Consider the following 27928-nt stretch of genomic DNA (forward strand, 5'->3'; position numbering starts at 1 on the left):
TCAAATGTTCATTGCCAGGTTGATGAACTAATATTGGAAGAAACATCAACTTTACGATAAGTCATTTCAGGCCCTTCCCCCTCCCTTTCCCCAAATGAAAGAGAGATGTTCAAAAGCAGTGCTTTGCTCTGAATTGATTCCATGCAGGGAAAAATACCTTTGCTTACCAGGCTTTTATGTCCTGTCACTAAGGAGACACCTCAGCCAGCATTTACTTCTCTGTTTGGAGGGACAGAGGCAGAGGTCTCCAAGCACTAGGGGCCGATAATGGCAGTGATTTTGCTTGCATCCCAGCAGCCCACACAGGTTCCCGTGTTTGTTTTGCTGGAGGATTCCTTGTGCCTTACCCCAGGAAGTTTTGGGTTAGTGTAAAATGAGAAACAGCCTATGTGTGCAACAGGGAGGCAAAGAGAGCACAAGAAAATAAGAAGCCTGTGTTGACAGTGTGGGAAGCAGATGATGGGCATGCACAGGAGAGGCTGATGTGAGCTTCTGAGAGATTCAAAGAGACTGAAAGACCCTCTGTCCCCATCTGCTTCCCCTCCTTCCCTCCATCGAGAGCTGGCACCCAAGGAAGGAAAAGGCAGAGAATCTAGAAAGGGAGATGGGAAGCTGTCAATATGCCACAGGGCAAGGAAGGAAGGAAATAGCATGGAGGAGATGTAATCAGTGCATTTGCTGTAAAATTCCAGCCCTGCTGAAACTCATGGCAGATGCCCCCTGTGGTCTCACAGACATGGATGTCACCTGAAGTGTCAGGCAGAAATACTTGGGTTCATAGAAGAGGACAAAGCTCTGGAGAAGCCCCATCATTTTGTCAGTGTTTATGAAGCTATGCTCATACCTCGCCTATATTCAGGTTAATGAACTCCTTGCTTTTCACACTCAGTGCTTGGAATACTCCTGAAATGAAAAACAGGACACCGGCACTATAAATAAACCTCATTCATATTCACACATGAGCTCGCCATCCCACCACGACGGGTGGCCGTGCCAAGGAGAGGGATGGCCTGGCACAAAGGCGGATCGCTCAGGATTGCTTGGTTAGTAGCTGCTCTGACAAAATGAAGTCCTTGCAAGAGGAAAAGTCTTGCTGACTTAAGGGCTTTGTACAAGTCTCATTTCAGGATGATACTCTGAAATGAAGCCAAGCAATCTGCATTTCTTTTTATCTCTTATTTAATTTTTCTCTCTCAGTAGGTCAATACTTCTATTGCTACAGATCAAACCAGAAAGTAAAGAGAAGAACAAAATGAAAAATATCACTCAAGAAAGTTGATTTTCTTCTCATACAGTAAGTTGAATTTAGTTCAAGTTTGGAGCAACACTAATGATCACTTCAGCATTTATCCAGCTATTTTACTTCTCTCTACTGCTTCTGTTCTGGCATGAGAGAGAACCTGTGCATGGATGAACTGAGACCCAGAGTGCCTCCATGTACAGGGAACCATATCTTCAGCCAAAAATGGACAAATTGCATAAAAGGTAAAGGAGATACCTGCCTAAGTGCATGCTAATCATTTCTTTGCATGAGGCACAAGCTATATTTGAACCTTGGACTTCTGTGATCCCAAATTAAGCTCATGGGTGAGCCACAAGAAAAGCTATAACATGGACATTGCCAGCATTCTTCACATGCCTTCTATGTTGCTGCGGAGTTTATGAAGCAGGCTCTATTCACATGGGGAAATTTTCCATTAGCAGCAGAATGTTTTTCGCTTTACAGGAGAAAAGCCATCCTAAAAGCAAATGCTAAACACATCTCCTTTCTGTTAGCCATGTACACACTTGATCTCAGACACTGTGCAATACACTCAATGGCAGCCGAAAATGGAACTTTTTTTTTTTCAAAAGGGAAGAAATTCCAGAGGAAGAAGATACTCACGACTTGCATTCTCTAAGCGAATTAAGCAGTTCAGAAAATCATCAAATTCAATCTGGAACTGTTCATCAGAGTATCGGAGGACAATCAGTTGCAGCAGGTAGTTGTTGAGTTGGTATCCTTCCCAAAGACACACGCACAAAGGAAAAGTGAGCAACCTCTTAGGCCATGGAGGAATCTGCAAATCTTTACTAGCTAATCTTGAAAAGTAGTTAGTGAGAGGGTGCTCTATGGCACACATCCATCCAGAAAGTGACCTGACCACAAAGTTCTTTAAACTTGCAAGAAATAACAAATGCTGAGCAAGAAATTTTGCAGTCACTGTAGTTTCTGGTCCATGCTCTTTTTGATGCATGAGGGACCATTCCATCTACTTGAAATTTGGAGGGATCTCTGCAAAACTAACTACTTTAGTAAAAATAATTTGTGCCAAAATACACTGACTGCTCTTCATAACGAACAGCTTACACACAGCTCCTCTGACCTTAAGTGGAGATGGGCTCTGAAGTGGTTTGTTTCAGGGTCTAACCCTGCACATGTACAGCCTTGCTGAGTTTAATAGAGCTCAGCAGAAATGTAAAGATTGCTCTGACTGACTGCCCTGCAGGGTTGGGGGTACCTGGGGCAAATTGAGTCCACTCAGTGTCTCCTCTAGGTGCACTGGTCCTCTCTGAGGTTTAGTCCTCCTCCCTGTTCAGGGTCACCCAACCTGCATGATTGGTTGCAGGTGTCTTCACCCACAGCTGCTCTGCCTGACAGACTTCCCAGATAAAACGCGATGCTTGTCTTACCTGCAGCTTTAAGAGCACTGCGAAGCTCATAGGAGGACATGGAGCCCGATTTATCAAAGTCAAATTGAAGAAAGATATTCTGTTATGAGAGGAACACATTGAAAGTTCTGTATTTGCATATGAAAGGGAGCACAGATATGGCATAGCAAGGCGAGGCATTTATCTCTAACTGCATGGCATAAGTGTTTAAGCAAGCTGACAAGACTTTAGTCTAGATCCAGTCTGATTTTGTAACTGAGAAGCAAATCTGAGTCCCACTTGTCTGTCATGTGAATAGATTGTTGTGAAACTTAAACAAGTTCTGCCAAACCCAAGCATTCGAAAATAGTGGGTTGGTCTTCATAAAATATTCCATGATTTTTTAAAGTTATTTTATCTAGGAAAGACATATTGATCTTTGCTTTTTGCCTCTTAACTGAGGCACTCTCCTGATCTCTTCTTGTGTTTTTCTCTATAATTCTGAAGGCTAGAGACAATTTGTTTAACATGAAGTTAAGATTGTCACTTACTCATTTGCTTCTAGGTCTAAAAGATCTAAACAGCCACATTCAAGGCACAACTAAGAGAACTGGTACAAATGGTTTCAATTTTGACCTAAATATTAAATAATTATTAAGTTGGAGTTAAATTCCATCCTTTTAATGAGACAACAAATACATCTCTCCTTTGGAATATGAGTTATTTAGAGCTGTTGTCACATTCAGCTTAAAATTTTCCAGCAAATATACGTGCGAATCTCCCTACAGGACACAAGGATTTCTCAAGCCCCCTTGTTAAAAAACAATGCATCCTTTGTTAAGAGAGATGTGGCATTAGTACCCAGAAAAAGTGTTTGCTATTTCTGATGGGCTAGACAAGAGGCAGAGAACTGCATATTTGGAATGCTTGGGTGAAGCATGAATTCAGAAAAAAACTATTAATGACCATGAGGAAACAATTATGATGTCTTTTTTTGAATGTTCAGCCTGTGGCCTGATTCTGCAAGCCTGTGGCCTGATTCTGCAAGCCTGCTTATTCTTACTGCCATGCACAGTGGCAGGGAGATATGTTTAAAATTAGAATCAACACTTTCCCAGACTTCAGAGACTCCTGAGAGATCAATAAGGGAAACGCAGTCACTTAGGAAATTGTTGTTTCCTCCTAGTCATGAATCATCACTTTCTTCTGTACAAGAGCAGTAATGGAAACTCCTTAAGTTTCATTTTGATTGGCTTGCTTATTAGTGCCCATTGCATTCTTTATCCCAAACATAGTTGATTTGCTTACAAAAAAAATCTCTGTTAGTTCCAGAAAACCAGTATGGTTTAGCATCATGGAAAACTGAGAATGTCTCTGGCCATCCAAAACAAGCCCCCATACTTTTAAAACATTTGGTTTGAGTTTAACTTTGTGGCTTGTAAACACTCCTGTCTCCATTTTTGTCTGCGTATACATAATAAACTATGCAGGAAATAGCTAACAAAATGGAGAAACAAATACAACTAATAATGTCACCTACTATCCATTTCTTCATTTTTTCCCAGAAAACTGTGAACTCATTAAATTCCAGTTTCCCGTTGCCACTGGTCTGGTAATCTGAATTAAGGAAAAGGATTTGTTACACAAAGGTCCAAATTCTGTCCGAATTTATGTGCACTGTTCCTTTAAGCAGAAAACATATTGCCTGGAAAGTCAATGGTGCTGCTGAAAACGATACTGAGGTTTCTGAGGAGGTGGAGGTGCAGCTCCGGCAGCTCCAGTCGTGGCTGTGGCTGTGATACTCGGGGAACATTATGTGGTATAAAAACACAGCTGAGCAATGCAGGCTCCACAGGAGAAACACAGACAGATTGTTCTGAGACAAGAACAGCTTTGGATGTGAATGGGATATAAATGATTCAGAGAATTAAGTTACCTGATTAAAACAAATTGCCACTTGAAGGACTTAGTTAACCAATGTGCTATAGAGACCAGGCTCTGTTGCAATGGCTCAACCAAAAATTAATGGTAGTTGTGTGGCGAGGCTGGCAAAATCCAGTCCACATGGTCTGAAAAAAATGTCTGCACAGCAGTTCTGAGAGGCAGTCATTAGATGTGCCTGGCCTTCCCTCTGCCTGAGGTGTGAGGGTCTTAATACTTATTTTACTGAGTTACAAATGTTGCTCAAGCACAGTTCGCTTGCAGGACGGGGCACTTGCTCCAAAATACTAAATAAGGAATTGGCCCTTTCCATCCCTTTTCCATCTTACTTGTCAGGACAAAACCCTTGCTCAGATGGACACTAGCAAGCATTCACAAAGGTCAAAATATGCCAAGCAGGGTCTAGCTAATGCCTGCTGCTATTTAAGCACCTACACTGGTGACGTTATTGAGCACACCCACAGATCGCAAGGACGTTACCACTCCTGCAAAAGTCGGTCTTTTTACCCAACCAGGTTCTTCTTCCTGGGGTCATGTAGAGCTCTGTCCTCCCTCCACACTGGCACATGGTCACTGTAGCCAAGGAATTTGGTGGCATATGACATGCAGAGGACATGGCCAGCATTGACTCGGGTTTGCATTCGTATCATTTTGCTCCTCCATTGTGCTCCAAATACCAAGATCAGAGTAGGATGATTACGTCTGTGTTGCTTGTGCCTCCAAAACAGACGAAGAGATATCTTCCCGTTTATTCAAAACTATGCAGATTTGCTTGGAAGCATTGCAAATCATGGAAACTATTTAGTTATATCCTAAATAGTAAACCTAGGACTGGTGCCATGCTCCTGGGTCGAGTGCAGACCCTGGCTCTGTCCCAATACCATGTAAGGATGAGATATGAACATGGACCAGTTCCCTACTGAAACTTGGTTTTTAAGGGAGAAAATTCAGGGCTGGTCCTCTGTTTCTCATTGCAGATGCATGGCAACTGATCTACACTGAATTTTAACATCATGGACATAGCTTTAGCGGGATAAAGTTTTGTCTCTTTTGGTTTTCTGAAATGTTTGAGAGGATGTTACCTCTGTCATGGACTGGAGTAATAAAAGCAAAAGATAAGAACTTCTTGGCTGAACAAGCAAGACATACACAAAATATTAGATACTTGCCTTATCAGGGCTGTATCTGTTTTGTCTCACATGTAACCAAATTGTCTATCAGAGAGGCATACTGCAAAAAACAATTCTACCTGCCATGCTAAGCAATCTGAACAGGCACCACAACATTGCAAAGGACCGATTTGGTGGGAAAGTACCAGGGCTGTGATTCATCTCACCTAATGTCTGAGCAATCATTTAGCATCCCTCACGGTTAGGCACATCCAGAACAAGCATAATTACACCATCCTTTTGCTGTCTACAAAGGAAGTCTGGAAAGCTAGCTTAGATGTAGACACCTACACCACAAATGCCTAAATTTGGACAGGCAAGTCTCGCCCACAAGTTTGCTTCCTGGAGTTCCAGGATCTAGCTGAAAGACCAGATTTTCCAGCTTTTTGTCTGGTTGTGAAAACACCACACAGCTTTGATACCAGTAATTTTCAGCACTCTGCTGATCCTTAATTTCTGACCCATTGCTTGCATGCACAACTGATGAATTTAACCCTCCAGAAAACAGAATTTTCTTAAGTTATCTTTTCTAGGCCTTTTAAGAGTAAATTTGAGATTTACTTCTACAAGTGCTTAGTATTAAAGCATCTTCCTCTAAGTCTGCAGTAGAAAATCATCTGTCTTGAAGCTCCTAACCCTAAATTTCTAGATTCACATAATTCACAACTTCCATGTAATTTTTAATATTTCTTTGGGTAGTGTTCTGCCGTGTCATTACCACATCCATCTCTGCTATCCATGACAGGTAATGCTATGGACAATTATACTCAGTATTCATTTAGCCCTACAAGCATTTATTTGAAAGGATACATCCATAAGAGAAATGATATTTCGGCATGAAATTATACTTAAGTTCTTGAATTTGATGTTCTTAGCTGAAAAAAGGGACAATAATAAGAAAAGCAGTCACTGGGAAAGTCTACCTTTTATAAACTGAAAGTAGAAAATAGGATTTCATAAGCAGAGGTAGCTGGCTCTTAGTCCTCATTGTGGGAGGACCTGTGCACTGGAACATTAAGACAGTCCTCACTATAGAGAAGTTGTAGTACAGACAGAGGAGGTATTTACTGAAGACATGACAGGAAATACTGTCCTTGTTTCATAAATTAGGAGATGAGGCTTGGAGAGTGACAGGTTTCCTGTTGTACAACGGGCCTGTAGCAGGGTCATGGACTATGCCCAGGTCTTACAAGTCCCAGCCCAGCGCTTGTCACTCCACAGCAGAGCAGCAGTGCAACGGAGAGCGGGCCTCATGCTGGAGGCAGGGCAAGCTCGTGGTCAGATCATGGACCAGATGGTTTCCTGCTTCTGCCTAGGTTGGCTGGAGGACACCAGGCAGGAGTTGTAATACAGCCTTTATTTTTCTATCTGTGAGTGAATTTAATGGCAGCTTTTATAAAGTTCTTTACAGTCCTTAACTTGAAGGCTTTCAGCACTTACTTTTTTTTAATACAGCATTCAGAACATATTCAAGTTCTTCTGCAGATACCTCCATGTCCTAAAGAAAAAAAAAAAAAAAAAAAGTGCAGCATCTGTTACTCAACTGTTTCTGTAATCAGACATACCAAAAACCTCAGAAAACACAAACATCACCCATCTGTACTTTATTGCAACTCAGGAAAAGAGAACCATACAAAACCCAGAAAAGGCTAAAAACTAAAGGGCTGGCAAAATAGAAGAGCGCTGCTGTGCATAAGGCTGTCTGAAGGAGATCTCAAGCAGGAACCATTGATTCAAAGAAAAAGCTGGACACTGAACTAGGTAGGGTCCCTCAGACCTTGAGTTCTAGCTTTGGTCCTCCTGCTTGCTCACCAGGGACTGCACCTTTCTCCATCTAGACATTATGCATGGTCACATCTGGTGCCCAAACAATACACTACAACTAAGTATACCCCTCCACAAACCCAGCATTTTCATTTCACCCGGCCCTGGGTGGAAGTAGAAGTGTCTCCCCTCTTTCTACATCTTGCTATGACCCACAAAGGTTTTGCACTCACCTTTCCTGCAATCTGCTCAAACAGTGCCCGGAACTGTTTTTCTTCTTCTGTTTCTTGTGGACTTGGGGTTGGGTTTGGAGGCTGTAACATCAACCACACAACTCGTTATAAGAATTGTAAAACATGACATTTCTCCTGCACACAGCCCCTCTGTGCATCAGGGGGATACATAGTTCATCTTAAAATAAGGGTACACATGCTCCTGAACATTGCTAGCCTGGAGGCCTACCAACCATTTATAATAGCTGCCCAAGGGGAGTTTCACCCCTCATTTCCTCACCTGGGTGATTGCGTAGTATGCCATTGCTTTGGCTATCTCAAAACCAAGAGCACCCATCCTGGAAAACACCTCCCCTGCACCACTCTGCTTCCTCAGTCCTTGAACAACCACTCAGCTCCGCTGAGCAACTTCCAGTGGCATCATCCAGCGACATCTTGCCCCTCTTGAGAGCAAGAACCAGAGTTGGCTGCACTTTGGTGCATTACCCAGAGCCATCCTGAGCCTTGGAAGCACTTTCAGCCAGCTGCAGGGATGCAGAGTCCAGGCTTCAGTCTGCACTGATGAGCAGAGAGATGCAGCAGTGTAGAGCCACTGCCATAGCTGGGGTGACCATGTAAAGAGGGAGGAGTTCTTGTGACAAAAAAATGGGGAAAAAGAAGGCAACGGCACAGGAAGCAAAGAGTCGGGTTTGTTTTCTCTACCCATGGAAGATAAAACATGGCTACCTCACTTCCTTCTGCTCAGGTTTGGATACAGCTCCTTAATGGTACTGGGACAGGCGGACAGATTTACTTTGCTACTGAGCATGGCCCTCAGATCCCAGAAATGGAGGCACACTTGTTAGCTGGTCCTGGTAGGAGAGTTTTACTAAAGAATGACACAACAGATCTTGGCTTAGCTTGTTTCCATGGGAAGGCACACCACAATCAACAGCTTATTTGCAGGGATACGCTTAAACAGGAGCTGGCTCAGACTCAGCTGCAAATAGTGCTCAGCAGGCAGACCACGCTGTTCAGAAAGGAAAATAATGTAATCGTTTCAGTAGGCACATGTGTGTATCAAGCATTCTCTCTCAAATCCTGCAGAAATTGATAAGTAAAATAAAGATATTTGTATGCAAAATAAATGTAGGTCTGTGGACATTCTCTTGCCTTTTATTTTTTCATAACAAATAGAATTTTAGAAGATGTGAACGGCCATGTGCCTTCCTGATGTTAACAGGTGTTCTTTCAGCACACCCGTGGCAGCTGATACCCGCCTCCGCTGCTGGCTGATGCTGACTGCCTTGAAGTGGATGCAGAAGCATAATGATTATGATTTTGATTGTTACAGCTCTTTTACCATATTCAGCAGAACTGACTATTTCAGTCACATACACAAAGCTGGCAATTGTGTAACATTCCTGTGAAATGAATGTGTTTTAGCCAAAGACAGTAAAAGCAGCATGTGCTGGCTTCTGCTTAGCTATTCTCTTGCTATTTTAACTCCGTAGACTTACCTCAGGGAGATCAATGGCAACGTTTTCATCTAGATCCCTGGAGAAAACAAAACCTCATTTGGTATCTGAAGATATTAAACATCTGCTTGGGGTGGAAACTTGCTCATTACATTTTCCAGAGGTGAATGATAAAACTGCACTTTTTACTGAATAGGTTAAGTTTAGGTAAAATTCATCAGACAATCCGATTTTTGCACTGTTTAAATTTTGGCATAAGCCCTTAAAACAGACTTTAAGCAGGACTCAGGGAGGGCACAGCTGTGCATGTTGCCTGCTAAAGAATTCATCTCATTCTTTGTTCATTGTGCACACACTTTTTCCTCAATACCCCTTTTTAAATATAAAATTGTCATTTGGACGAACTTTGAGAGGAAACAAACACTCATGCAGTCACAGAGGATAACTGGACAGTATCAGGCAGCTAGCAACTCTTCTTTGCCAAGCTTCCAGAGCATTCCCCATAGCAAGCCATATTTCCCCATCTCCTAAACTCCGCTCCAAAAAAAGTCAGGTTTAGCAAAAATGGTCAAACGCAAAAAAAACCCCTAGCCAAACCAAAAAAACTAGGCAATTCCTACGCTAGGGCTCTGTCATAGGGCTGGGGACCCCACAGCTGGATCCTCCCAGGGAGCCACTGACCCCACACGTGGGTGAACAGTGAAGGTCCTGGGACTTGCTGCTGACTTACTCAGTGATGGCCTTCTTCTCGGAGAAAATCCTCAGGCAGAAATCTGCCTCTTGGTGCGGCTCAAACGTGGTCGGAATAAGAATGTAATCGCCTGGTGGCAGCTTGAATCGGTTGGATACTTCCCTTAAATTAATGTAGGTTTTGCTCCTGGCCTTGGAGGGGTGGTACCTGAAGAAGTCTTTGCCCAGGTGTCCATCTCTGCTGGGGCTCTAAGGGTGGAAATGAAAGCAGTGCTGCACTGGTCGTGGTGTGCTGGAGCAATCCTTGCCCCTTTCCCAGTCATGCAGTCAAACCTTGCTCGGCATAAGCTTGTCCCCTGGCCGTGACCCTGAATCTCGTCCCTTTACCTGGATGCTTGCAGCAACCTAGCTCTCACCCTATGGCAAGGACCCATTACTGGTGGTGCTTTCCCACCCAGAAGGCAATCTAAGAGGACGCTGGGACATTGCCTTCCTGCTTAAACATTCCCTGCCATTAAATATCACCATCCCAGATAGGGTGTCACAGAGTGGTGACAACAGATTTGCCACCCCCAGCATCACTCAGGGACAGGCACCTCTGTGTGTGATGAGCCCCAAGAGGGTCAAAAGAATCAACATCCTATCCCCGGGAGCCAGGCCGGGGACGACAGAATCATGGGCTGAGGAGTCTGTCCTAGGAACCCATGGCCCCACAGGGACTCCTAAATCCTCCTCTGAGAGGACTCCAACCCAACCAAGTAAAAACACTCCATGGGCCTTGGTGTAACTGAGAAAATTATTTTAAAAGCAAGGGCCCTAAAAATACGTGATGACTGGCAGGGTACAGACCCAGAGAGAGATGCTGATACTGATAGTGTGGTTACTGTGCTGTAAAAGCAAGAGTACCTCATAAATAGAGTAGCCAATCGTTAGCATTTCAGCGCCAAACTTCTTGAGTTTACGGCGATCCTTTTGCATCAGTGCTGCTATGAATGTGCAGTCATCTTGCCCATCGTCTTTCTCTGTCAAATGCAGCTTGATTTGTGGATTTGTCCAGAAAGTTTCTGCCAATGTAAAGAACACCAGAGAGTTTCTTGCTTCAGGATAATTATACCACCACTACAACTACCAAAAAAAAAAAAAAGGACAAAAAAGACATTTAAGCTGAGGTTTTGCTCAAATTTAGTTTTTCCATTAGCTGTCATGGTCATGCTTCTTTCCACTAAGCTCTGCAGAAAATAAGCCAAATCCCAAAGTCCTTCATGGAACTAGGTGTAGGAAAGATTTTAGGCCTGATATTTTATTAAGTTACTATGGTTTAAATAAAGTTGTCAGATGGGATTTTGTTAAAAGTACCTAGCTACAATGATCCCATAGTGCTGGTGCCAGTCTGGAGTAACACAGTTCAGATCCATGTGCTACTTCAGAGCCACATAAACATGTTGACTGAGCTGGACTTTTGTCTCGTTTTACCCTTACTGCTGCAGTTTAAGTGACTCTTTTTTGAGCTAGTCCTGCTCGTGCAACTCTAAATTAGAAGCAAATCAGATCCAATGAACTTGAGAGCAAAGAAAGCAGCTCTTTTACTGCCAAATCTCAAGTGGGACCATATGAACTTCTGTCCCTTTGGCTGGTTCCTGCTAGCTGAGACTAAGCTGGCCTGGCCTTCACCCACAATTCTGCTACAGGGTAACAGGAGAGGGTGGGTAAGGACTTCAGTGCCTGCTTCTCATTTTCAAAGCAGTATTTATTTACCTAGAAAATTCCTGCATCCTCCTGCAGTGGATCCCCGGACCCAGCTCCCCTGGTGGATGGTCACCTCCCACTTGTGGGCAGTGCTGTCTTCCAGGGCATCTGGAGTCAAGTTGCAGATGTCAACCTTGTCAAAATGCACTTTGAAGTCTTCAAATTTCATCCTGAGTAAAAGACATGGGAAGGAACAGTCAGTCATTCACTTCAGTGACAGATGCCCTGCAGAAGTGCTTACTCACCACTGTCCCAGGGCCAGATCTCCAGCTTGTGTGGATCTTCATAACTTCAGTGACCATGGACATATGCCGATGTACACCAGGGGAGAAGCCAGCTCTTGCTCACTGTGGTGTAAACCACAGGCAACCCTATTGTCTGGGTCTGATTCTGAGATTTCTTACACTTTTCTTTTTACTCAATAACTCCATTGATTTTATTCAGTTAGATTTGAGTATAAGATGAAAAGAAGTGATGCTGGCACAAAACCTACTGTGGAAAGAGGTATTCACCTCTGTATTGCTGGAGAGCCAAAGGATGGCAGTCATCTGTGCAGGAGCCAAGTCTACCTACAAATCAGCTATCTGGTCAACACCAGCTGCATGACAGTACTACAAGGGAAACATGGTGATGGATTAGCCAAGCCATGGTGTGTCTAGCTTGTCTGCACTGTGGTTAAAGTCATATTTGGGCCTCTGCTAAGGTGCCTGGGCTCAAGCTGTTCACCCTCCCTTCCTTTGTGGGTGCTTGGGACCTTGTCCTAGCAAAAACATACACCAAACATGAGGGACGAACATGTGTTTGGACTTCAGAAGCAGATCCTATCTGCCCTTGAAGGTGGTATGAACGCAGCTGCCTGCTACTATGTCATGTAGATTGAACTATATCTATTTTATGCCCAAGGTGAACACATATATATGGCCATGAGAAGAAGGAAGCAAATGCCACAATACAGGTATTTTTTTGTTGCTGGGCTGGGCTGGTTAAACACAGCCTGCTCAGCATGCTGAGTCGCAGATAAACCATGTGATATTATCTAGCAAGTGAAAGGGCAAAAAGATACCAACACACCTGCTGGCCGAACCTGGTGTTCAGGACTGAGAAAACAGCCAAGAGAAGGGACAGCCAGAGCCAGGCACCTATCTGGGCATGGTGCGCAGCCCTGGGCAAAGGCAACAGAGTAGGGAAGCTTTTTTGACAGGAGCTTGCATAGTGGGCACTGCAAGGACAGGAGGTCCATATGCCCTAAAACTGAGGGTAGCCTCAGTAGGCTGAACCTCCCTCTGTAAAGGGGCAGAGGTGTTAGACCTTCCTGAAGGCAATTTAGCATCCAGATGTGTCCTCTGCTCTGAATAACTATCTCCTCTCTAACATTAACTTCTATATCTTTTTCCTCCAGTGGCTGACATGCCACAGCAAAATGGAGTAGAAGGAGAGTAAAAGCTCTCTGAGACCACACGTTTACCTGTGGCAGTGGCAGATAGGACCCAGCTAGCCCTCTGGAACTAGCCTGTAGCTCGCTGGAGACAGCTAGCTCCATTTTTCTGCTGCATAAGAAACAGGTGTCTGTGGTGATGTTAATTTACACTTTCTATGGGCCATTTTACAACTTGGTTTTAGTGCGTGAAGAAACAGCAGCGTTTGCTTTCCTGAGCTCTGTCCCCCTCTTTATTGGCTCTTCCCACATATTGTTAGCCCTAGGCACTGCTAATTCTCACTTTGATGCTCAGTACACTGGAGCAGAGACAGCATAGCAAAATCTGTCTTTAAGTGGCTCAGTTTCCTGGCCACACTATGCAATTTTGGGCTCTTTGGAAATGTGCTGCAAAGCAGATGAAGTTGCACTCCTAAGAGCCAACGTCTATTCTGACTGCCCTAGGACTGTCCTGGATTTGTACTGCTGAAGGCAAGAGGAGAGTCTGGCTCTCTGATTTTAGGGGAGAGGGGACTAGGTTGACATGACACTTACTTTGCTCTAACTGTTCTGTAGTTTTTGCCCTAATTTCCCTCCCTGCGCTACCCTTTCCCCTAGCCTTCCTGTTCCACCTAGGATGAAACCTAACACAATATATGAGAATAAACAGATACATTTCTTTTTCCTCCTCTTCTCCTTCATTTAACAGAAATGAGCCTGGGTGGGAGAAATGACCATTGCTCTGTGTGCAGTCAGCACATGGAATAAGCTGGGCCCAAAACCTGCAGCACAGTCACAGAAGTTGTTCATGAGAGCATAGCAGGTTTTCTGGGCTCCTTTTCAGCTTCCAGACACATTTAAAAATGATGTACAAAGAGCTGGCTGACTGTAAAACTTACTATTAATTCCACTTCAGTAGAAACCAGTTATGGTGAACAGGAGAAGAGCCCCATTGCACCTTATGTTATTTGCTAAGCCCAAAGATAATGTGTGTCACGGACAACGCATTTTGAACTCTTGAGGACCTAGTTACTTCACTACTCACTATTTCTTGCAGCAGGTTTCAAAGCACCTCATAAAGATTATCCCAGCTTTCCAGGGAGGCAAGCCAAATCACCACCAGGAGTGGTGAACAGTTGAAAGTCCTCAGTTGCAGAAGCAGGAATACAGCTCAGTTTCCATCTCCTCAGCTAAATTGCATCAGCAAGCACCACAGTAGGAGCAAACTGAAAGCTGAGGGTAGCAGCTATGTTCAACTCTTCCCTCATCTGACTGTGTTAATGTCTTTAGGCATACATCACATTCATTGCTCATGCAAAGTCTGTATACGAAGCCTGATGGGGAAACCGTCAAGGTGGGGCTTAGAGGCGGCAAAAGAGGAAACACTCCTTAGGGAAGTACACACGAGCCAAAAAGCATTAAGAAAAGTAAATCTAATGGACTGGGTTTAGCTGGTATCAAACTTGCCCATCTGGTTTTGGAAGCATTTCTTATCTTCTGCATATGATTTTTGTCCGCTTAAGTCCTTCAGCAAAAATTGCAGTCCCAGTGGCTTTTCTTTCTGCTCTGAATGGCTGAGATGCTGGATGAGGAAGGCCAACATTTGTCTGCATATGCTCAACCTCATTAATTTTTATTTGACTTCTGAGGACTTACTTAGCTATCAGCTTAGGTCTGCTGGACAGATGACCTTTTCATGAATTTCATACCTCATTTGATGACTACTTGCACACTTGTATCTCCATTACACAGTCAGGCTTTAAGTCATGCCCTGCACTGAGAGACTTGTTTGAGTACCTTGGGTTCCAGGTGAAGTCTTTGCCACCTTTTCATTCACCCCATAAGCTCCAGAATGTCACCAGGTCAAAAAGAGACAAAAAAACCCCAAACCACAAAAGCTTTTTGGAAAAGCTGGAAATGCCCTACTGCGTTTGCAATGTCAATAGCAAAATAACTCAAAATATCCTACGTAAAAATACTGAAGTACTGGATCAGCCACTGGACCTACTTCCCCCCAGAGGCATCAAAGTTTGGGACAAATCTTTTTATGTGACCTAACATGCTGCATTGTCTATTTTGAATCACTTTTCAGGCCTAAAGGTGAACTTGCAGGAAAAATCTGGAATAAACCCAGAGCATACTACTCTACATTTACCTCTGTGCAAAAGATGTGAGCATTTGGCCCTAGAAAATGTGACCACACATTGTCAGTAGCACATAGCATGGTTGATATGGGGGGGAAACGTGCAAGTCAGCCATCTGCTCTGTCTGAGATTGTGAATTTGGCAGGAAGAACACTTCACACTTCAAAAGCAATCTCCACCATATTTTTTTTTCATTTGATCTTTTCTTAAACCTTTCCACCATTTCACATGTATCTTAGTGTTCTTTTACTTTCTATAAGACATAGTATTGCTTCTCAGGGCTCCCTTCCCTTCCAGTGTATTCCTAGCATCAACCCTGAAGGCATTTCATGGGTGATAGAGTGCAATACAATGCTCCCTTCTGCAGAGCCTGCCTTTGCCCATAGTAAGGATTTAAAGGATGTTACATTCATGGCAGACACACAGTATTTGAAATATGTTAATGCCATTAACTAAGCTGACTTTTAAAAAGGTTTTTGTTATTAAAATAGATGTGTACACACAAAAAACCACAGAAAACCAAGTGAGCGTTCTGCCTGCACTGTCCTAGGAGGAAACCAAACATTTCCTCACTCAGGGATTTCTCCTTTATCACTCATTTTGGCCACTTGCACCTTGATTTCTGAGTAGAGACACACACTGCAATATCCTGCGGCTTACCAGAACTCTCCATCATCCAGTGCTGCCTGAGATAGGCGTTTCTGCTCCGATGGGCTGACCAAACGCCATTCCAGAGAGCTGCAAGAGAACAAACCCAAGCTTTACTACAAGTATGCGGCAATTAATTTTCCCTGGCTCAGAATGACTGGTTGGATACAGCAGCAGGTTGTTCTTCTTCCAGATGTGTTTCATTTGAGCAGCGCACACAAACACTAATGCCTTTAGGATGTTTCCTGAACCCTGCTGTCACTCCACGTGACAGCAGACCCAACTAATGTAGCTGGAAGCAGGACAGGGCCAAAGATCCCAAAGCTTCTCCACAACAGTCCTGCGTGACATATTCTCTGCACTCAAAGCTGGGATTGCTGTCATGTGTTGAGGCTGAGTATAATAGGGCTACCAGTAAACCTCAAGATTTTGGTAGATCACATCCCTCCTTAAATCTGTTTTTCATCTGTAGCACCATCTCCTCTTTTAGGTTTCTCAGTAATTTAGGGCCAGACACTTCTCCAAAATTGAGTCAATGGGAACCAAATAGGCTGCTTGGCCTGTACAAAGAGATTTGCTGAAGTAACTGGGATTCCAGGTAAAGTCTTTGCCTTCTTTTCATTCACCCCAACAGTTCCAGCTGTAGTAGGTAAAAGCCGAACAAAAACCTGCTAAAGCTTTTTGGTAAAGCTGGAAATGCTCTACTGCATTTCCAATCTAACACAATAAACAGGGACTAGCAGACACCTTGTGTTGAGGTTTTTAATTCCAGCAACCACCGCAAAATGTTAATGCAGATTCCTGTATTGACCTGCAAGTCCCTCTGCATCTTGAGCTCCAGAGAACCTCCCAAGAGCAGCACCAGAGCTCTGCTTTGCAAAGACAGCCTTTTCAATAAGCAGCCTGAATTGCCAGATGCCTGTCCTAATCTTAACTTCTCAACTTTTTTTTAGATTTAATCACTCATTATAAATGCCAATTATTCACATTTTTCTTTTTCAAGATAACAAAGGATCCCAGGTGACATGGAAATACTTCATTTATTTCTATGTCATGTTAAGGACAGGGGCATTCAAAGTGGTTCTACAGATGACTATGTCTCAGCAATTTTAAAGGGCCAGCCATGTTATGGCTCTATATCTGTGTGAATAAGAAAGTCTTAGTAGAAGAAAGTGAAACAAAAAACGTAGCCATGCATATATGCAAAAATATATTGAAAAGTGTAGGTTGAGGGGAAACATAGTGTTGTATTTTACTATATAATTTTTTTCTTTTTGTATTTTTTGCACTGCATTTACCTTCCTTTGGTAGTAAAACCAGACTGCTTTTCAGACCAATCCTGATGTGTTTTTATGTCCTTCCACAACTTTGGTGTATGCAATAAGAAGAGGGTCTCATCTAATGGTCATATATAACCTGCAAGGTTACTGCCTGTTCCTGATATGTTTAGAAACCCGGAAGAGTAAATGCAACTAGACACTCATAAGCTACTTAGAGGGGGTAATACAATATTTGTTTTGAACTTATCTGAAGTAGGACAAAGAATGGATGTTATGTTACAAGTTCTACAGAAACAGGCTTGCAGAAAAATTAAAAAACCACCAAATTGATAATTTTTCCAATTGGGAGTGTCTTAACATTAACTTAGCCCATTTATATAATGCATGATTTTTGCTAATGTTAGATTTTGAGGGCTAAATAACCTTGACAGTGTCCCCTTAATTGAGCAGCTTTGAAAATACTGAGGGTGACATGTAGTATGGCAGTAATACTGTTATGCATGTGTAAACCCTTGGTTTAGTGTTCTGCAGAATAGGGGGGGCTGCAGGAAGCTGTGGAGCCGCAGCTGGGATTTGGCCTTTTCAAGGCCAGCGTGCATAGGACAGAACACACACTTGTCACTCCAAGGGCCGTTCCACTCAACCTGTCCCCAAGGGTTCCTTATCCTTATGAGCCGCACTTGCTGGCCTCGATAGCGCACCTGGGGAAGAAGAAAATAGAGAAAATGCCAAGTGTCAGTAGCTGGGAAGCAGGTCTTCTCCAGGTTGCAAAGGCTGGGCAAGCTGCTGTAACAGCTGGGCAAAAGTTACGGACTGCGACAGGGGATGGGAGGGAAGGATGGGTGGGAATTTGGGTAACTTCCCCAGGATAACTCCCCGCATCACCTGAGGTTGGGGGACCCTCCCTTATCTTTTCCCCTGGTCTCCCCTTGCTTGTGCTGCTGAACATACCTCATCGATGCCAGTCACGGAGTAAGCATGGCCCTTTATAAGGCCAAAGGGGGTTCTGGCTTCTGACTCGGCAGCACTGCTGGTCTGAAATACGGGGAGAAAAATGTTAATTTCCCTCTTCAGCGAGAGATCACAAGTGGTGCCACCTGGTCCTTTCCAAGCATCAGGTGGGAGGTCAGTGGACAACCAGTACTGTGAACAGGGAACTTGATTTTTCTGCCTGATGCAGACAGTGATGGTGCAATTGTGCCCTTTTTTTTCAGCATTGTTCACTCAGAGGGAAAATAAGGCCACTCCGGGCTGAAATACCTTCTTCGCTCCTGTGATTTTGTATCAGCACCAATTACATTTCCAGGATCTCAATGTAAACTGCCATTCAAATGTGAAATGGGTGCCATTCAAATGGGAAAAGGTGCTCTCAGACTGAGATCAGATGTTGATATGGTCTCATTTCTTGTTAGAAGACACAGATGGAGCAGTGATAGCAGTGAAGGGTCCCATCGGCAAGCTGAGTATCACATTCTCTCTCTAGTTCAATAAATACTTAATTAGTCTTTGCAAGCAGCAAAGCTTCATCAGGAGAGAATGGGAAGCTCAAATCAGAAAACACTGAACCCCGAAGTTGAGGGCACAGTCTTGAATAGAAGAGAGAGCTTGTGGAAAAGCCCTGCTTGTAGTCAGGCAGGCAATGGGTTTGAGACAACAGGTCTCCTTCAGTCTGGCCAAATGTTCAACAATCAGTCTCTTGAGTAGAGGGCAAATGAAAGCCTCCCACCTTCTACCCCAGCCTGGGCACTTCTTTTGCTTTTGTTACAAACTGCCTGAAAGAGAAATAAAACATTTTGTGCTTGGTGGGATTTTTCACTTGCTCTGAAACCTTTTTCCCCAGCTGCTCATGCTGGTAGAGAAACCTGGCACACTTTTGTTTCTAAACCACCTTTCCCACTGGGCACAGTGAACAAGGAACAGCAACAGGGCTTTCACTCTTGAGCAGCTCAAGCATTTTTTCACCTGAAAGCCAAGGGCATATGGGCAGCTCCTTTCACTCTGGGTCAGACACACTGGCAGAGCAGTGTAAGTAACCTGTGCAGGTGCTACCCACTGGCAACATTTTCTCTGGGAAAGGTGGAGGTTTCAGTCTCTGGAGGGATAAACCTGACATACCCTGTGCCCCAGCCCTTGTTTGCAAACACACTGATTCTGAAAATCCTCGAGTCCCTCAAGTCCCCACAGGTGGTGTTACAAAATTCTGTGCTGAAAAAAATCGATGTTATAGTCTCTGGAACCAGTAAGTCCTCAAAAACTGTGGTAAATTTTAGTGTTAAGTGACCAAATAAGCCAGGAAATCAATTCTCTCTCACTGAGTGCTCGTACTTGTGTCATTATTGCCTTAAATACTGCGGCCATCACCTGCTGCAAGTGGTGAATCTTTTCTTTTAAACAAGTGTACTAAGGACTACATTGATATTACATATCTATTAGTTCACAGCTATTATTTGCAGAGTTAAGTGCATATCCATCTGCTTGTCATTCATTTAACCAGTCTTAAAAAGTAGGGGTTTTTTTAACACAGAAACCACAAAACTAAATTGAAAAATTCAGACCTCATTTCTTACTTACATCAATAGAGCAGCCCACCATTGAACATCTTTTCAGAGCTTTCTCTAGGATTTCACAGAAATTGTCAGGAGCCTTTTTGACCTCATACATTTCTCCTACGCCCCCAGTGAAATCCTCCATGGCTTCTATTGTACTGCCTCCTTTCAGAGCCTCGTAGCTGCCATTCAGCCTGGAAAACACATGCTGACTGTGAGACATACTTTCAAAACTTTGAAGATACCCATGTTTGATAACTTTCTCACATGTGTGTGAAATTGCAGCAATGGAACTGAACTCAAAAGAAGTATTCCGAAATGTACCCAGGATGTATTGGGTTCATTCTGCTTTCCTTGTTAATTGCATTTTAAATTCATTAATTTCTCCATATCCTTAAAGCCTGGGGCTTTTCTTTCTTTAGTGCCAGTTGTCAGGTTGGCAAGGACTGAATATCACTGCCTGTCAGTAGCTTGCTACCTGCTGAATTATTTTAAAATACACAGTTAGCCAGGACCATCAAATGAGGTCTCAGCAGAGACACAAATGGCAGGATTCAGGCTTTGATCCAACTCTGTTGCTATCAGCTAGAGTTGTATCTAACAATGTGCCGGAAGCTGGACAGAACATCTTCAGATCAGGGCAGCAGCAAATGCAAAAAACCCCACCACAAACAACAAAAATACCGGATAGAAGCTGCTTACTTGAGTTGTGAATAATGTATGTACAAATTGTGAATAATGTATGTACAAATAGCAAATCATGTATGTGCAATGAGACTTACTTGGCATAGGCTTTCTCTAGTAAAGCACTCCAGAATTCATTGCGTTCAGCTGAGTGCAGGAAAACCAACCGGCCGTTGAAGGTGGGTAATCGATCATCAATCACAACATCCAGCCACTCGTTGTGCTGCCAAAACTATTTAGAAAGGATGGGGCATGAGTTTGCTGATGGCATGTCATTTCCTGAGGGTAGGACTCTGTTGTCCCAGCACTTCTAGTTGTAAGTTAGTGACTATCATAGGCTTGATTAGAAGTCATATGTAAATCATTCATTCTCACTGTACCATGTGAAGCTGCTCTGAAGGAAGCATAGTATATCTTAAGAAAAGACTAAGATTAAAAATGTAGAGCTGTACTGTAGCTCCTTGACTGGATAATGTCACCCACATAACTACAGAAGCGGTCACCACATGGTTCAAGACACCTTTAAGACACACATGGATTACAGATCCTGGTCCAGCTCCTTTAAGGCCTTATGTCCTAAGTGGGGCTTGTGTGCTCGGGAAAATGTGAAATGATTTCTAAAGCCATATATGTCTTCACAGAGCAGAAGTGGCTATTCGTGTGCCTATAGGAGGCTAACATAATCCTCTAGATTGTTCCTCAAAACAGGAACAACGGTGTAAGCTCAGCAGTCCCTGTTTTTTCAGTGTCTCCTCTGCAATAAGCAGCAACCCCACTGCAAAATAGACCATGACATGTAATGACCAACTTCTTGGAAATGTGTTCATGGTATGTCAGATGTGCATCTTACCTGGAAGTGAAATATTCCAGCATAATCTGGCCCAAAATTTTGATCCAGTGGCACCACTCTTGCTAGTGTTTTTTCATTCAGTGTGAGAGAAGCTATGGCTGCTAATAGCCAACAGTCACCTGTGAATTGAGAAGGAGGTAAAAAAAATAATTTTCTTCCCTTCAAGAGGAGAAGAAGCTGGTGCAGAGGCCAGAAGAGATGTTACGGCAGTTAGCTGGCACCCCTCTTGAAATCCAAAAGACAGCCCGTGTGTTCCCAGGAAGTGTGTCCCTGCCTGGCCAAGGCGCACTGTGCTGCAGTTTGGAGGTGCTGGTGGACAAAAGGCTCCCTGGGTTCACAGTACCCTTGTGTGGGGATGATGCCCTGATCTTGAATCCCACTGCAACAGGATGGTCCCTGGCATGGATGGGTGGGTGCTACCAAAGTGGTGGCTGTGGGCAAGGTGAGCATGGGCACCACCTTCAGCTTCACTGCTCCTGCCAGTTCAGCAGGGACAACATCTGCTTGCACGTAGGGGTATTCCTGCTGCTCCTTGTGGGGTGTAGACGTGAATGTGTCCACCCAGGGAGAATCACTCACCAAGGTCCCCTTGGCAAATGTCAGTTCTTGTGGCTCCTCCAAGGATAAACTTGGGGTCTTTGACAATGTCCTGGGAAAGTGGGAGAGAGACACAGAAATTACTTAGAATGTGCCAGGAAAGTATCACCATCACTCTGAACTCAGACATGCAGCAAGGTGTGTGCCACGTGAACTGTATTATCCTGAAGCAGTGTAGCCATCACAAAAACTAGGTGGGGAATCTTTGCTAATTAGTTATAATGTAGAGCAATTAAAAAATCAACTATGCTCATTTTTTCATAATTAGTTGGCTGCTAATGAAAGTCTGGCATTCTTTATTCATCTGTAGGCAATTATTAAAATATTTTAGCACATCCTCATCCAGAATCTCAATGATATTAGGAGACAACCCTGGCTAAAGTTGTTTGTTTTCTTTTTCCCAATCACTGGAAAAAACTAAAATGGGCAATTTACCTTTAAATGCACTATTAAGACCTTTATTTGTCTGTAGGTAATACCTGGAACATACAGTGTCTGACAACCATGAGACCATTTCCTCCTCAAATAAGCAAACAACAAAGGTACACTGCAGCCTTATTTGTTTTACTGAGTTAGTTTTCAGGAGGAGCTAACACTACCCACCCTTGTGTGCTCAGATGTCAGAGGAACGGGTGCTCATGGTGGCATTAAAGCAATTCTCAAGCATTAATTTGATCGTTTTAGTTCAATTACTAGTAACACAGCTGGACAGAAAAATTACAGTGGTAAACCAATAAATGTGGTAGGATTTCCCTTCTTTCCCTTGAACTGTAAATCGAATGTAATTTATTGAACTGACTAGAAAAGGTAGGAAAAGGGTATCTAATATATTAGTAGAGGAATATGCCTGTAGATTAATCAGTCTGCCCTGATATTGCATGAAGCAGACCCTATGTAAGCAGCAAAAACTTGCACAAAAAAAAAGAAAAAAAAAAAAAAAGAGGGGGAAAACAGATGAACACATTCAATCATTTAATGCCTGCATTTTCCTAGAAGGAAACTGCGGTGCTTTTGGTTCATATCACCATACTTTGTGAGGCCATCAAGGCAGGCTCATGGCAGTTTTGTTCAGCTTCCTGTGCTCATCGCTGAAGCATCTGCTGTTGGCCACCGCTGGAGCCAGGACGTGGTCCCCACTGAACCCACACTGCTCATGTGAAGCTCACTCTGCAGAGGCAGTATTCAGGAGGAAGCTGGTTTGCATACTTTTTGTTTGCCTTGGCTGGGGAGGAGGTGGCAGCCAGGTCGTGCCTCAGCCACAGGTGCCCTGGGGAGGAGGTACCACGGCACCTCGTGTCCCCAGTGCGTGGAGCAAAGAGAAATCAAACAGCAGCTCCTCCTTACCTGGCCCACCTGCTTGTTAAATACACCCAGTCTCGTGGGGACTGGGTGTGAGCAATGAAAAATGCAGCTCATTGTCTTTAGACATAAAGATAACATCAGCTGATAAAATAGCTGATCTTTAATAACACACCTTTTTTCAGCATCATTGCTCTCAGGGGACATAATTCTCATGGCATAAGCTGTATTTAACTGTTACCAAGAAACTCTGTGTGTTAGCAAGGGATGAGATAAAAAACCTTTCCACTGACATGGGTCTGCACATTAGATTCATGGCTCATTGCTTGTTACACAACTCTATAACTGATGTGGAAAAATATTTTCTCCCATCTCCTATGTCTAAAGCAAACAAAACATAATTTAAAAAATCAATAAGAAGGACTTGAAAGGATTTTGACTGGACTTGTGCCACATTCTCTGCTACACAAAAGAAAATGACACTCTACAGTTTTTGAGTGGATGTTGTAAAAATATTAATTTTAAAGGGATTTTCAGACTGGATGGTGTAATCATAGAATCATTTTGGTTGGAAGAGATCCTCAAGATCATCGAGTCCAATCATAACTTAACCTTGGCACAACACCATGTCCCTAAGAACCTCATCTATATGTCTTTTAAACACCTCCAGGATTGATGACTCCACCACTTCCCTGGGCAGCCTGTTCCAATGCCTGACAACCCTTTCCATGAAGAATTTTTTCCTAATATCCAATCTAAACCTCCCCTGGTGCAACTTGAGGCCATTTCCTCTTGTCCTATCACTTGCTACTTGGGAGAAGAGACCAACACCCTCCATGCTACAACCTCGTTTCAGGTAGTTATAGACAGCAATAAGGTCTCCCCTCAGCCTCCTTTTCTCCAGGCTAAACAGCCCTCATCATACTTGTGCTCCAGACCCCTCACGAGCTTTGTTGCCCCCAGGCAAGGTGTATCAGGGCTTTTGGAGTGTTACAGGACAAAACCCTGGATGGATCTTGCATTCACAGCATATAGTAGTTGAAGAATTCTCCCGCACAAGGATATTGCCTATAAGTAGGGACATGCAATCCTCACTGAGATGAAACAAGTTGACCCATGGCTCCCCTGATGCTACATCAAACCTGTATTTCTTTAGACTCAAAGGAAAACAAATTGCATCCCCTGCACCTCTGTCTTACATTGGTAAAGGGGGTACATGGAGACCTAAGAAAGGCTGAGGGTGAAGCTGTTTAGGTGGCCTTATCTCTGTGATCGCATTTCTCTGCCTAGTTCCAGCATACAGTACCTGTCATACTGGTTGCCAGTGGCTGTTCATATCAGGAGAATTTGAGAATTTCTGTCTTACTTCCTCCTGTAGACTACTGACTCATTTGGTATTGGTAAAACACCTTTTTTTTTTCATTCTTCAACTTATATGTCTAACTTTCATAGACAGTGAGCTGTTAAATTTATCCTGGCAGCTGAATTTAAATATAAATTAAGAACGAATAAAGGGAAGGGAAGGAAAAAGGGGAAAAACAATGAGAATGTCTTCTATTCTTCAGATTATTCTAAAATTTTGATAAAGTACAGTTTCAAAGGTTCAATTTGTAATGTAGAGGGATTGCTAAACAAAATCACTAAATATCTTTCTGAATCTTAGAGTACTTAAGATTTCTGTAGAAAGCCAGATATTCTTCTGGTGCAGATCCATGTAGCTCACTGATTACAGTGGGAGATTTAAAGATCATGGCTAGCTGAGGGTCTTGCTCACGCTGTGTACAAATGTGTATACATGCACATATATGCACATCAAAATAACGAGAGAGCCTTCGCTACTTTCATTACTAAAGATTAAACTCTAACAGGGTGTGAATCTGAAGACAAACATTATTTGGCTCTGCAACTACCTGCATATATTGTGCTACACTTCATCCAAGGTACTGTAAAACACTGGTAGGAGAGGCAGTAAAAACCAGCCACTGTGAAAAGCAGTTTGAACACGGATACCCTGCAGAGGAGCCATGCTCTTGTGCTCACCCTCTCCAGCACCACGACCTCACCAGCTGAGCAATGAACCTGCTCCAAGCCTGTATCACACTTGGAGAGTAAAACGTGTTAACTTAAAATGGTGTTACGGTGTCTCTATTTTGCTGCTGTTCCTGGTAGATACCAGAGATGAAACTGATTAGCTGAGAAGCCAGAGAAGAGCATAACTAAAACCCTGTCCTTACACATCCTCTCAGCCTCCCCTGAACTTTATTTCTCACTGTGCAGCTCACAGAAGTTCACCCTTTTCCATGGTGGGAACTGGAGCATAAAGGCAGGTCCTGTTTCATGTAACTTGCTTATCCTGGAAATGTTTCCAGTTCAGCGTACAAAGATCCTGATGAAGATTGTGACAACTTCAATGGAGAGACCACTCTCTGCTGTCCCTGGGTACCGTGCACAATGACACAGAAGCTCTCAGCTGCTACTGGTCATATTTTTACAGTGAAGTCTAACTACTGTGAAGCTCCAAACGGGAAAAAAATACAAACTAGCACCTAATGGCTGGCCAAAAACTGTTATTTCTGATTAGTGTCAGAACTTATATTTTTGATGGCCCACAGCACTCCAGAGTCACCACTCCAAAAACACCTCAGCCCCATGGCTCCATCCTGTGCTGAGGGGCAGCCCCACAGCCCACCTGGCTTGTGGGGCACAGGTAGGCAAGGCAAGACAGCAGTGCCTGCAGAGGCTGCACTTACCATGTGCAGGGATCTCCTGTTTTTTCATAGCTGAAAATCGTCCAGGAGTAATAGCTTTAATGCTCTGTAGTGGCACTATGTTAACTATCAGATGCTGAGGCCAAAATTTAAACACTTCTTTAAGCTTATTTTGTTCTTTTTCTCCCTTTGGTATCAGAGTTGCCAAAGCAAAGTTTTCTACTAAGGGAGAAGCTTTCAGACTCTGAAGCAAAAGAGAATAAATGTCAGTCATTAGCAAAGCAATGAAATGTAGCCACAAATTCTTTGTGGCTATTAGTTACAGAGTTATATGGGGAGAAGGAACCTGGAGTAATGTTGCATTTGTGATCTGAGGGCATGTGACTAGTGAAGCTTCAGGCTCTCACTGTGTTATTAATGATTGTTATGCAAGATGAATTAAGAGATACTCATCAAGCCCTTGGCTACTACTGAATGGCTCAGTAACCATGGCATGTATTCATAATCTCTTGGTCTTTCATGATGGAAGTGAGTATGTAAATCTAAGAGGCTCATACTCCAGAAGTAAAAAGATTTGAATTTTTTAAGTTAAACTTTAATTATTAATTTCCTACCCTAACAACACTTGACTTTTCTGTAGTTAGAACATAATTATAATGTATTTTACTCTTAAATCCTTGCATGTCCTCTTATTTTCATCTTAACATTGCTTTTGTTTGGCAATAATGTAAGACAGAAGGCTGATTGCAAGTTGCTTATACATGTACCTAAATACACATGCATAAAGTGTGACTATACAATGAACTACACCTAAAAATGGAGTGAAGCCTTCCAGCCCTCTCATCCCATAGCTTGAGCCCTTTGTGGGCGACACCCCAACCTCGCACCGCTGCCCTGGAGGTGGGAAGGGTTTCCCCCCATACTTCGCCTCCCTGAACACGCCATGAGTTTGGCGCAATCCCAAATCACAGCAGCATCTGGCTTTTGGCAGGATGAAAGGAGAGAACACAACACATACTCACCCCGGGCCTCTTCCAGATGAAGGGAATAGGTGGCTTTTCGCTGAAGAAGAGAGAGGAGCTGCAGGCGGGGAAGTCGGGGTCCTCGAAGAGAACCCCCTTGCGCAGACACTCCTGCTTGAGCTCCTCGTAGGACTTGCCCGAGCCCTGGGTGGTCCGTGCAGCCCCGGGCAGCGCCGGCGGCCTCGGCTTCGAGTCCTGGTACAGGTGGGGCATGGCTCCCTCCTGCCTGCCAGAGAGAGATCCCAGGAGCGAGGTGGGCGGCAGAAGGAAGGGGAGCAAGAAGACAAAGGAGAGGGGGCAAAAATATCTCTAGTGCCTTGCAAAGGAAAAGGGGGAGGAAAGGAGCAGCGATGGTGTCCTCCAGCCCTCCTCGGCTGCACCTCCTTGGACTGCAGGGCGAGACGGACCGCCCAGCTGCTCTGAGCAGCGGCAGAGATGAACACCCTGAAAGCAAACAGGGAAGGAGAGCGGCCGGCCCCCGCCACGCTGGAAGCGGGAGCGGCCAGGTGGTGCCCTGTCCTCCCCCGGGGCAGAGCCGCCTGGCGGGGAGGGTGTGCGCAGGGCCGGGCACTGCTCCCCAGCGGGGATGGGCCAGCAGGCGGTTGCCACCATGCTGGGGATGACCTGGAGGCAGGCAGCACCCAGCCAGGGCCCTCTGTCACACAGTGGCGGTGAGCCCCACAAGAGAGGCCGTAGCTCCCGAGGCGGGAGAGCAGCTGGCATGGCTGGTGGCAGGGCCGTCCTGGCGAGCAGGTGCTGTCACCATCAGATGGTGTGCAGGAGGGACAGCAGGGCCAAGAGGTGGCCAGGCGCTGGGCCACTCTGCGGTGGTGGTCTGGCCACGGGGCAAGGGCTGGGTGTGCGCAGGAGGGGTGGAGGTAGCTGGTGAGGAGGGCTCAGGGCAGAACATGTGCCAAGCAGCAGGGCAAACCCAGGGAAAGTGTCAGAATATGTTACCCTGAGGGGGGCCTTTAATGGACCACAGACTGAAGGAGTTCTGTGTGCATTGCAATACTGAATACCGGATTTTAAGAACAAATACGTACATACTTGCTGATTTCCAGATTTCATGACATTGTTCATCTGTCGCTATGCTTCTTCTGCA

General features: G+C 44.1%; 1 protein-coding gene across 4 annotated transcripts; it reads right to left on the minus strand.

The window, feature by feature from the left end:
• CAPN9 (calpain 9) lies at window positions 1-27928 on the minus strand. 4 transcript variants are annotated; one of them, XM_065630515.1, is made up of 21 exons: window positions 27888-27928; window positions 26824-27064; window positions 21777-21846; window positions 21198-21316; window positions 20446-20579; window positions 19689-19857; window positions 18069-18152; window positions 17733-17818; window positions 15850-15927; window positions 11641-11801; window positions 10792-10949; window positions 9926-10134; window positions 9238-9274; window positions 7739-7819; window positions 7182-7239; window positions 6552-6616; window positions 4172-4240; window positions 2674-2752; window positions 1886-2002; window positions 845-903; window positions 1-27 (listed from the first exon to the last, which is right to left on the minus strand). In XM_065630515.1, the coding sequence occupies exons 2-21, from the start codon at window positions 27034-27036 to the stop codon at window positions 1-3; spliced, it is 2073 nt and encodes a 690-aa protein (XP_065486587.1). In that variant the 5' UTR covers window positions 27037-27064; window positions 27888-27928. The 4 variants fall into 4 exon arrangements, with proteins under 4 accessions (XP_065486587.1, XP_065486584.1, XP_065486585.1 ...); XM_065630512.1 differs by lacking the exon at window positions 27888-27928 and having other exon boundaries at window positions 26824-27036; XM_065630513.1 differs by lacking the exons at window positions 15850-15927; window positions 27888-27928 and having other exon boundaries at window positions 26824-27036.

Source organism: Caloenas nicobarica, chromosome 3 (assembly GCF_036013445.1).
Source record: "Caloenas nicobarica isolate bCalNic1 chromosome 3, bCalNic1.hap1, whole genome shotgun sequence".
In the NCBI taxonomy this organism is placed as follows: domain Eukaryota; kingdom Metazoa; phylum Chordata; class Aves; order Columbiformes; family Columbidae; genus Caloenas; species Caloenas nicobarica.

Bases quoted from the DNA above. Each gene is read 5' to 3' on its own strand.
- CAPN9 (XM_065630515.1), bottom strand. From the start codon at position 27,036: ATGCCCCACCTGTACCAGGACTCGAAGCCGAGGCCGCCGGCGCTGCCC. The intron at 18,153-19,688 runs GTAAGTAAGAAA...CCCGTATTTCAG, and splicing joins TGGTGGGCTGCTCTATTGAT to ACCAGCAGTGCTGCCGAGTC. The intron at 10,135-10,791 runs GTACTCTTGCTT...TTCCACCCTTAG, and splicing joins TTGGCTACTCTATTTATGAG to AGCCCCAGCAGAGATGGACA.